At 34.1% G+C, this 12,275-nt stretch overlaps 2 protein-coding genes across 3 annotated transcripts in view; both read right to left on the reverse strand.

The window, feature by feature from the left end:
- LOC106108275 overlaps positions 1-9,283 on the reverse strand; it is a 96,397-nt gene extending 87,114 nt beyond the window's left edge. The window contains exon 1 of the mRNA XM_013289387.1: positions 8,894-9,283. The gene's annotated coding sequence lies outside the window, so the exon portion shown is untranslated. The remainder of the gene's footprint in view (positions 1-8,893) is intronic.
- A 1,584-nt stretch (positions 9,284-10,867) lies between these two features.
- LOC106108240 (endoplasmic reticulum-Golgi intermediate compartment protein 2) lies at positions 10,868-12,167 on the reverse strand. 2 transcript variants are annotated; one of them, XM_013289342.1, is made up of 2 exons: positions 11,976-12,068; positions 10,868-11,824 (listed from the first exon to the last, which is right to left on the reverse strand). In XM_013289342.1, the coding sequence occupies exon 2, from the start codon at positions 11,817-11,819 to the stop codon at positions 10,923-10,925; it is 897 nt and encodes a 298-aa protein (XP_013144796.1). In that variant the 5' UTR covers positions 11,820-11,824; positions 11,976-12,068; the 3' UTR covers positions 10,868-10,922. The 2 variants fall into 2 exon arrangements, with proteins under 2 accessions (XP_013144796.1, XP_013144795.1); XM_013289341.1 differs by having other exon boundaries at positions 10,868-12,167.
- Between the last annotated feature and the right edge of the window lie 108 nt (positions 12,168-12,275).

Raw genomic sequence — 12,275 nt, forward strand, 5'->3', positions numbered from 1 at the left:
TTATAGGTTATAAAATGCTGTCTTTAAAATATTAAACATAACTTTATTTGGATTTGTAACATTAGGAAACATCCCCATTGCGGATGTCTATGGGCAGCGGTCGCTTACCATTTCGGTGGATTCAGGTGGCCGCTTGCTCGTTTGCCACCTTATGTTATAAAAAAAATGTCGTTTCAATATCTGCCCGATAACAGTTTAACTCCGCGTTGAGTTCGAATTGTCAAGCGTGTTATTATAAAGATAATATTTTAGTACCTGTAAAAACAATGGGAAATTCAAACACTTTCTAGAAGACAACAGATGTTACACTTAAAGTCTTTATTAGAATTATGTATTCGTAGAAGTATCCAGAAACTAGCTGTAAAAGAAAAAAACTCTTGCTTCTGCGAATTTTGCGGTGAGTCACTTTTGTTTTGCCTCTGCGAATTATTTAAGAGTTTCAAGAGCTTTGACTCATCGCTGTAAAACCTGTTTTGAAGGTTACACTATTTCGTCGTAGGAATTAAGGAAAGAAAGACTGGATTACTCGTACAACGAAAACATTATACGTTTAAATATAAATATCAGATTATTTGTTATCTTATTAATATTATAAACTAGCTGTTCGCGACTGCGTTCGCGTGAAATTAAATCTATACTATTATAATAAAGCGTAAACACACTTCTTTGTTGCCTAAGATGTTAGCAATTACAGCATATTTATGAATAGTCATTTTTTTAACAAAAAGCCCTACACTTGCGTCACGCTTTAGGCTATGTATTTAACGTCATTAAACTTAGGGGGTAAATATTTTGGATAAAAACCTTAATCTATGAAAGAGACCATGAGTTGCTGCCACCATCAAGGAAGCAAGGTTGTCATCATGTCATGTCATTTTGATTTTTGTAATCGGTAATTTGACAAATGTAAACAATAAAACAATTTTTTTTATAATATCTAGCGGATGAAGTCGCACGGGAACAGCTAGTTTATAATATTAGTATATATATATAAGAAAGTCTCGATTGATATGAGTATGGATTGAAGTTTGCTAGAATGTACAGCCTAAACGGGTGAACGGATCTCAATGAAATTTGGCATAGACGTAGAACACAGTCTGGAAAAACACATAGGCTACTAAAGAAGCTTTTTTTTTAATTCTACGCGGACGGAGACGGGCGAAAGCTAGTTAGATTATCCCTAGCCGTCCACTACCACTGTTCAATCATCACCGGCTGAGCATAGGTTACGTATAATTAAAAAAAACATAATGAGTTACTTTACAATTAACTTTGGTATAGCGGTAACAGGAATATTATCGAATAAAAGATTAATATCATTGCGACGATGTAATTTCATCTCCAAAATTTACAATTCAGTTAACTCGGCCGTACTCGGTAAGTGATACGAGTGAAGAGCGACCAATAAAAATCAACCATCACTTTGACCAGTGCTCGACGGACCGTGGTGGTAGCAATGACCTGTTACTCATAGTAGGGGCAACTCGAGTATAACTCGATTGTAAAAAAACCTATAGTAGTGGTATTTGTGAAACAGACACGACGTATCCCAATTTGTTTCTAGTATTTTTTTGCCTAAATATTTTTTTTATTTTGAAATTTTTTAGTACAATACTGAGCTATTTGTTGTGTATATTTTTTGAAGAGATATACAAATATTTTATTCATTGTCCTTCATACAGCATATATTTCTATGAGAAAATCTCGGTCAGTCGATAGTAAGCTTTTAAACAGTGGAAAACAATACAGATTTCCTAACTCCAGCTATTTCAAATCAAATTAAAACTGATACCAGTCTTAATATTAGTTTAGATAATTACACTTTTAAAAGATTTACATTAATGCCGAATTTCATGAAGATTTCAGCCCTTTATGAGATTCTAAGAAACATCCAAACTTGCAAACTGTCGCATTTATAATATTAGTAAGCCGTAATATTAAAAGTAAACCGACTGTTAATAATTAAAGTAAGCTAAAGAAAACCATCTTTTTTATTTTCTTTTTTATCTGTGGCTAGGTCGTGATAGTTTCAATTTTCCGGTAAAAATCCGTGTTACATTTTCTTTTTCGGAATACGTCGGACGAAATCAATCGGAAAAATGTCGCGTCCTCAAATCGGATTTAAATCCGTTTTCTCGTTATCTCCGCAGCTTGGGATCACTGGGAAATCATATTTGATATGTACATAGTATGTCGATATGTATTTTGAATCCGTCATAGATTATGTAATAGGTAAAAAACTATATCTCATCACAACTCTATGGGAAAAGATAATTGGAAAAAACGACTAGGTTAAAATACTGTCAGGCCTGTCCCACTGGCTGATAGAGGCACAGATAGCTTAAAAAGTAACTGTCAGTTAAGGTACTTAAATACGATATTACCATTAGTTGTATTTTTATCAGACATTTTTCAATTTGGTGGGACGGGCTCTTAAGCAAGTTATACAATTTTAAAGAGGAAAAAAAATATTTTCGTACAAGTAACAAACTACTGGGCAGAGTTTAAAAATTCTTTTATCAGTCGATAGTTACATTATCCCCAAGTAACATAGGCTATATTTATTACTTACAACATCTCCTGCGTATAACCATATTCCCTTTATTCTCTTTAAAGAGGCATAAGACAAACCTAGTACTTACAATCTAGTTTTTGGTCTGCAAATTAAAAAAAAAAATAAAAACTTGACTTATTTTAAAGAAGTCTTTACTAGGCTAGGCATAGGCAGAAATTTCTTTTTTTATACGCATAAATAAGCATATTAATAAAAATAAAAGTGCCAACCCTAGCGATACCGTGCTAGAGATGGATTCTTCATCTGAAAGTGCACGCGTGCGTTTGTTTTTCATGATAAAAATGAAGATCATGCATTAATAATGATTAGAGAAGTAAATGAATACAGTTTTTGTCATCGTATTTTACTGTGTTTAAAAACAGTAAACATGCAGAGGCATACATTTTTGTGACGTTATTTTGAATATATCCAATAGCTGTTGCGACTTCGTCCGCGTGAAATTATAAAGCCTATGTTACTCAGATAAATTACCTTTCAAATGATGAAAGTATTTTTAAAATTTGTCTAGTAGTTTTTGGATTATCGTAATACAAAAAAAAAATACAAATCTTAATTGTTTATAATATATAGAATAGACGTAAAATGTAATATTTTCTGTCCAATTAAAAGTTCGATTTGAACTTACGATTACATAATTTGCAATTTTAAATCATTTGTCTTTGACAATAAAGTCCAGATTCTAGAAGCTATAATTTGGAACACAGACACAATCTCGTGGGCAAGTTTAAGGTTCCTTATAAAACCTCTCTCTTCCCAACTAACTCCTACATCTTTAAAAGAATAATTTCATTTCAAGGACAGTTTAACAATTACGCACCGTCAAATCAATTAGCTACACACATGGCTTGATCATAAGTGCCAGAATCGCTTGCTCGTGAACTCGCATTCCTTCGCGTGCGAGTATGAAATTACGTCTATACGTGTGTGCAATTATACTCTACAGAGCAACCAGATTAGAAATTGCACGTTTGTACCGTTAAGGATAGGGCGTGTGTAAAGAATTATATCAGTACGTAGATTTACATACATATTACTCTGTAATATCATCATCATCATTCTTCTTATCCTACTCCCGTAGTGGCGCAACAGGTTTTTGTCCTTCTCACTCTATCATACGTCATCTCAGTCATCACTCCCTTGATCATGTCACCTTTCACGCATATATCCATCTCTTTCTAGTCTGTAATATGTGTTATGTTTTGTAGTATGTTGAAATACATATAAAGCGGACGCACACCTACGACTAAACAATCGCACAACCGTTATGCGATTGTCGATTGTTTCGCAGTTAACTCAACTGTTATTTGCTCAACTATAAATCGAGTAGTGTGCATCTACATACAGCTCACAGGAATCAAAACGAGACTAAACAGTTGTCCGATCTTTTGGTCAAAGGTGTGCGTGATGTTACAATGATACGTATCGGCCTTCTGTGATACCATTCGAAACTATTTACACGGAAAAAAGCCTACAATTCAAGGTTGTAAAACCACATGAAGACGCATTTAAAAAGTAAACGCATCTACAGTTTTTTTGGTGTTGCGAATGTCCATGGGCGTGGATAAGGAGGTCTCTTTCGCTGGTATGCTCTCTTTAAAATGAAGTTTGAGAATGGATATTCCTCTGGAAAACGATGTCAGATTCACCTCTTTAGATATTTCTAGGTACTAATTAAGTTAAGTACTAAGTTTTATATACAATAGTTGTCTACCAAGTGTTGCATAAGTATCTCATTTCCCATACAGTGCCCCAGCCGTGTACAGGACAGATGCGACGTGGGACAAAAGGCCATTGTGATCGACAGGGGAAGGGTATTGTTCTGCGCACGCGCAATACACAACCAATTGGAGTTAAAACCTAATAAAAACGATTTTAAACCTTTAATTTAACCAATGTCGTTAAACAAGTTAGTATTTATAGGAAGTTTGACTCATAATTTCGCATACTAAAATCTTTCTCATAACTTCAACGCACCGATTCATATCATTTTAGATGTTAATTACTACGTATCTATCTATAACAGCCTAACAGATGTCGATGTTTTGGCACATATATAGAACATAGTCTGGAAGAACACATAGGCAACTTACTAAGATTTCTTATTATAATTCCGCGCGAACTCGCGGACAAAAGCTAATAAGAGAACGGTAACTATCAGTATACCCATATGTAGTAAATTGTCACAGACTAGACTACACAGACGGTAACAGAGAACAATGGACACTTTACTCGTTGCGTAGCACGTCACTACAATGGAATGCAAACATATGTGGTAATCTCTTAACTAAGTACACTATTCTTTGAATATATAACTGTGTGGAAACATATCTTGTAATGTGCAAGGTTGCGGGAAGAGTCCATGAGTAATCGAGTTCTACATACATTGATGCAGACAACTGCCAACATAGAAATAAAACTATTTTTTTTATGATAAGTTGGCAAAGGTGCGAGATGCGACTTGTCTAAAAAAAGACAATTCGAAATGGGTTGCCTATTATTTGGGTAAAAATGCTAAATTCGGTTTTTATATTATCGCAATAATTGCTATTGTTTCACAATATTTTGACGCAATCCTTTTGCTACTGAGGTATTTTTAAATCTAGTACAAACTCGAATTTCATTTCCTCCGCCCCGTTCGAGATTCGGGCGCACTATTATTATCGTAAATCAAATCCGACGTTTGTTTATTTTAAATTCCAATGAATAAAACGCATTCATGAATTATTAAGGAAATATTATGGTAGCTTATTTATAGATTTAACGAGAAACACGTTAAATAGTTGCAATTAGAACTTGAATTCCTTTGGTATATATTCCAGAAGAACTTGATGTAATTTAAATAACCCGTTAGATTTTCAGCAAAAATGTTGCCAATCTATGACATAGAATGACAATTTCTTTACATTAACCTTATATAATTATCTTAGTACTTTTAAAATGTATCTCACATTGTTTACAAACATTTTATTCATGAATACACATCAATCTTACTTCTTACTAATATCATAAATGCGAGAGTTTAGATGGATGGATGGATGTTTGTTAGCGTTTGTAGCCTACACGGCTGAACGGATCTCCATGAAATTTGGCACAGGTTTAGACCATAGTCTGGAAGAACACATAGGCTACTTTTTATCCCTGGAATAGTTACGGTTCCCGTGGGATTCATTAATTTAGTTTTTTAATGTTTACTCGACCATTCTGCAACGTTTCAACATTTCTTATTGAAATTTGGTATAGATGTAAAACAAAGTCTGGAGTATACATGGGATAAGCTTCATCCCCGAGGTAGCCGGTTCCCGAGGGATACGTAGCTTTTTGTTGTTTATATAGTTCGTATGTTTTCTAATACCACGCGGATGAAGTCGCGGGCAACAGCTAGTATAATATAAAAGATAATCATATCGCTACTTAGGTCAATCACGAAAACAATATACAAATTCAACGAAATGCTTTGACCTACGTTAAAACTCAAATTCATTGTCCAATAATTGATGATACGCGTCAGTTATTACGCAATTACCGAATGGCACTTTCGTTTAAACTAATCGACTCATTTTATACACGAACATTGCGTGACTTGTGTATTTATTAATACAATTGATAAACACATATTGTCTATGACCGAGGTGAGAAGCGTGAAGTGGAAGCAACACCGCGTTTCGTCTGATGAGTGTGATGCCGGAGGCCTAATTTTAGTCCCTTTCCCTTTCCACCCTTTTATTAAGAGGGAAGGATAGGAAGGAAAGGTGGATTTTATGGTGGAGGAGACGCATAGGAAGGGGAAATATCCTTTTTATGTGCGTCTCCTCCACCGTCAATTAAGGGTAGGCAATGCATCTCCAATTGCGGATTTTCAGGTGGCCGCTTGCTTGTTTGCCACCTTATATTATAAAAAAAAGAAGGCAATTATCAAACAGAATTAAATTCAGAAGAACTAAAACCACCATCTCGTGAAAATGTGTTCCGTTTATTTTGTCCATTAGCGTTACACAATGCCTTTTTGTAGTTTTAGGAATAATCCTTAACATTTAAAGGTAACCTAATTAGTATCCTTATCAACTAAGTAGTCCAGTAAATTATACTAAGTGTTACTAAGTATGTTTTAAAGATAAATTCTTCACCAGGAATTCTAATTGACTCACTTAACGTCATTACCTGCAATGTAAGGAAGGCATTTTAACTACCGTTATCTTAGAAATACAAGAGTAATTCCTGGAACTTTTAAAAATAAGTAAAAAAATAAACCTTGTTTCAAGAAGTATAATTAAAAAAGTTTCATTAAAAAAAATCACGGTATAAACTGGTCTACATTGATCTGGCTGAATAGATATGGTGTATCGAATTACTAAAAAAAAACATGAAGCGCATCCCGCATCCTGTTCCTTAAATAACCTGTGGCGTGCCATAGACAACGGCCGCGATGCTTCCCGCGCTTTGTGTCTATGTTCGCTGTCAACATTCAACACACCCGTATTTGTGTACGCAAGGGCTGAGTCATTTCTAAAATTACTTATTTTATTAGTGTGTTTAATGAATCAATTAAATTTACTTATCCGCTTAGTTAATAGCCCGAAGTGTATATAAAGGTAAGATATAATTATCGGTACTAAATCTTTTCCATTTACACTTTGAGATATCCTCTTTGAGTAAGCACCTAGTATCTATAGTAGTAAAACCGAAGATATAGTTTAGTTTCAAAAATACAACATTTCTTTACGTTTTAAAACCTTACGTAGACTGCTTGTAGCACTCATCAACTTCTTTTTTTTTAATAACATAAGGTGGCAAACGAGATGCGTTGCCTACCCTTATTTGACAGAGGAGGAGACACAATAAAGAGGATATTTTCCCGTACTATGCATCTCCTCCACCGTCAAATCGACTTCCTCTTCCCATCCTCTTATAAGAAAAGGGTGGTAAAGAGAAAGGGACTAAAATTAGGCCTCCGGCACCACACTCATCAGACGAAACACGGAATTGCTTCCATTTCACGCCTGTTTTCTGTGTGGTCGTGGTATTACACCGGGCGTGCCGGCCTATTCGTGCTAAGATGTTAAAGCTGGCAGTACAATAATTCTTCCTTCCCTTGTTTTGTTAAATTAGGACGAGTTTCTAAGTGTATATAGGGTGTTAAGTAAATTGAATTACTAAGGGCATACCTACGATATACATAGGCACCAACCATTGTGATCAAGTAGGTATACACTCAATCTTGTGACCTATTCAGCATAGGGTCAGTACACTTTCGTTTACTTCTATTGTATGCTTATAAAATGTTTCGACCCTGAGAAGTGGACCTCAAATTTCATTGCGCACAATTCTTTCAAAATTTGCGATGTTATTTATTTAAAAGATATTTGCGTTTATTTTCTCTTTTAGGGAGGTACTCAAGTCGCTTGTATTTTTCTTATCTTCTCTTTTATCCGAATAAAAAATTGTTATTGAAGAAGTATAACAAAAATCTCATAAAATACACATAAGGCAGATGTTACTAACATTCCCTATCCCTTGGGTCACGACAAACAAGAAGAAACCTTGTTCATTTGCATTAACAAACATAGAGACTTGTTTGTAAGCTTTTTATAAGTACCATTTGCTTAAATTTCTGTTTTTAGAATATGCATTTGTAACAGAAGTACACTTTTTTCACATAAATCAAACACAATGCGTTTTCAACTCAAATTTTTATTTCACAAAGTTCCGTTACTATAAATTATACGAAAATTAATAAGATTATTCGTAGATATCGTTATTTCATTATTGCGTACCAGCCGGTGGTAAATAGAAATGCATACAATGGAAGATAACATCGTTTAACAAGTAAAACTAACGGTACACTTCGTTGGATAACTGAACACGAATTTACATACAAGAAACCGTACGTTGTTGCTGATGCATTTTATTTTTTAAAAACATATTGGAGAACAAACAATACGTTAGCTAATATCAGTTCGAAAACCTGACATTTTAGTTGGTTTGTGGGAGAACCGGCTCAACAAGGAACCAGTCAACAGGTAGGGTATAGGGCAGTGACCCAAAGTCGCCCAACCACAACATGAATGGCACCGTCCACATCCAGCTGATAAAATTCATGTTAATGAAACATCGATTTTGGGAACATCGATGCACGGGAGCGGGAAATCGATAAAGAGAAAGTCTTAAAAAATCGTCGAGTAAAGGATTATTACAAAATATAAAATCGTTTTAACTTATTTATTTTAATAATACTGAAATAAGTTGTCTTAGAAAATTTTTTTCATTTATGACCTATAGCCGTGTTTTAAGTTAATAAGTTTAAGTTGAAATACCACTCACCTCGTCTTACAACTACACGCGAAACGACTTGTATCAAGCTAGTTGCAAGGCCTGTGTCCTTTTGAACTCAACAAAGGTCTACTTTCACCGATGGACGCAACCCAAGGAATAAACCATACACTGCCCTCGTGCGTCGCTGTGCTACGCGCTTTTGCTGAACGAAACAGTAACGTTCATTTGAAACGGTGAATAGCTATCGCAAAAAATACGCACAACACAATCACATATATTAATCACTTAACACCGCACCAACATTTGTTTGAGACAAAAGTTTTGTTGTCTTCAAAGGTCGACTGACAAAAGTTTCCCTAACTTTTCGGATGTCAGAACGTGGACCGGCACACGACATCCGTTAAGGGGCGACGCCGCCGCGCGAATGGAATGGAAGAATCGGGTTGGCCGCGATGAGAACAAAACGACACTTTGAGAAACGGAGCGTGCGCGCGCGACAGAAAATATGCTCAGTTACAAGTGTGAAAGAGAAAGCTGAGGAGGCCCGCTCACCAATGGTGTTTTGGCCCTCTTAACGCTCTTCGTGCAAAATTTAAAACAAAACACCTGTGTCGATTTTATTTATTTTGATAACTGACATACATATTAAAACTTTTAATTACTTTCACAAAGTTGTCTAAACTGGTTTACGAATTATTTGCAATTCCGCACATAGTAGCAGTATGGAAATTCTCTTGGCATTGGCATAGGATATATGTATTAAATTCGATTGCAAGAAACATTGGGATAATTGTTGACTTAAAATATTGAAAAGAAATTAAATACATTTACATTTCAAACATATTTAATTGAACTAAAACTAAATCATTTTATGTACAATTATGTAGTACCATTTTCTCTTACAAATACTTCATATTCGATAATATATCACATTTGTATCATTTTAGATTAAAAAAACAATATTAAAACATCAATTTTACAAAACACTAATAAATAGAAATAATTTTGGCTCACAATTGGCCAGTACAGTTAGATGCCAGTCCAATTATATAGCAATACTGTACAACTGTACTGGTCAAGTATGAAACAGAAAAGATAAAAAATAAAGTACAGTAAAAAGTTCGGAAAGATTAATACAACAGAACCAAACATTAAAAAATCCTTGAATGACCCATATAATAAGTTATCCCATAATACTTTATCTATTGTCACATTACAAACATATACATATGTTTTTTTAAAAATAGTGGATTTTTTTTACCCTTAATATAAATAACATTCAACAATTAATATAAACAGAAAAAGAACTACGAATACTCTATTATATTGACTGTACCAATATATACTATTACAATAAAGCATAAAAACACACTTCTTTGTTGCCCAAGATGATTACAGCATATTTTTGAATAATTCTTTAATAAAAAGCCCTACACTTACGTCATGCTTTAGACTATATATTTTCACGCCATTAAACTTAGGATGTAAATATTTTGGATAAAAACCCTAATGTGAGGAGACCATTACTGCCAACATCAAGAAAGAAAAATTGCCAAGGTTTGTCATGTCATTCCATTTTGACATTTGCTATTGATAATTTGACAAATGTAAGCAATAAAATAAAATCTTCATAATTACATGCAGGTAAAGCCGCACGGGAACAGCTAGTATACATATAAAATTAGCTAAACATAGATGTGTCAGAGCACACTACATGATACTCCTATAGCTTAGTTGCTTGTTCAGTATAAGCATGTATGATGTGCATATTTCAGTCTAGTCTGCAAGGGCTTTAAAATATAATAAAAAATGTAATCATGACCATAACATATCTATACAAATATTATACAGGAAAGATCTGTATTTTTGTATGTATTGAAATAACTCAAAAACTACTGGGTTGATTATAAAAATTATTTCACTGTTAGTAAGGGAATTTATCTAGTAACATAGGCTATATTTCTTAATTTCATGTGGATGAAGTCGCAAGCAACAGCTAGTCAAATATTAAATTATAAATACAAATCAATTTGTTGTTAATTCAAATTATTTTACTTAAAACTAATTATTAACATTGTCATTGTTTTATTAAATCAACTGGAACATCTAAATCTGTAGACAGTAGTAATGGATTTTCATATTTTTTCTTTTCAATATTCTCATTTCTCAACACTGTGTGTGGTTTATCAATATAAACTGTCCTTATTGTAGACACAACTGTGTTAATAAAACTACCTAACACATAAATACCACCGATAACAGAGTAAAGTCGTAAAATGAATTTCAGTGGGTTTTCTCTCTCTTGGTATACTTTTATTTTTAATGCTGCCATATCATATTTGAAGAAAATCCCTGGAACTCCATGTGAACCTTTACTATGACTTACTGGTCTTTCCAATTCTTTGACGGAATATTGAAAGGTTTTTATAGAATCTAATGTAATTTCCACATCTGTAGGTACCACTTCTACGAAATATTGATAGAGCATATTTTGTTCATTTGTAATTTTTTCATCGCCTTCCAATGGATATATTATCCCATTAGCTGGATTACCGAAGCTTAATCTATGTATTCTGTGGCTGAAATTCTGTGGAGTATCATCAAATAACATGTTTAAATGTATATGCCCTGTTGGTAAGTGTAAACTCTTTCCTGCTGTTATATGGAAGTTTCCGGCTACTTTATTTAATGTCAAAACTCCATGAAGTCTACACGCATCTGGTCGTCGATTCGGACGATTCTTTCTAGGCGGTACTGTAGCTCTTACAGACCCGTGGCCTTTCTTCCAAAGCAATTGCCAAATTGAATGGTATTCTTCTCGTAAATAGGAATTCAGATATTTAACAGCGTCGAACGCGTCCTGTTGTTCTTGTGTTAATTCAAACCATGTGTCTTCTTCCTGTAATTCACCAAAGCCAAAGACACTTTGTGACGTGGAGTCCAAAATATCCGCTCCTAAGTTGGAACATGGCATAGCAACTGTAATATCAATATTTATATGTAATTTCTCGTCCATATCAATGTCTGGCATAAATTTAAACACTAAATTACTGTCTAGGTAATACGTAACTTCGCTATAAATTAACCAAGCAACAATAAAAAAAGTGATAACAGAGAAAGTCACGCTAACCGACGTGCTGTCTACATATTCCTCGGGAACTTTTGGAAACGCGTCTAGTTCCTTGACTTTATCCAAAACTTTCTTTTTTCCTCGGTACCTTATCATTTTCACTTTTAACTATATGTAAACAATACAAAAATCGGCGTTTTGTAAAAACGTAAGCTTGAAATTATATTGTTGACGTTGGTTGACGTGTATTTGACTTTTGTTAAAGAGCATGCAAACATGGTTTTGCTAGAATCACAGAAAATAAATAAAATCTGACATCCTTTTCATTTTAACAAGATTCCAATTGACATGAATCTATTG

The sequence above is a fragment of the Papilio polytes genome, unplaced genomic scaffold, assembly GCF_000836215.1.
Source record: "Papilio polytes unplaced genomic scaffold, Ppol_1.0 DF821733.1, whole genome shotgun sequence".
NCBI classification, from domain to species: Eukaryota; Metazoa; Arthropoda; class Insecta; order Lepidoptera; family Papilionidae; genus Papilio; species Papilio polytes.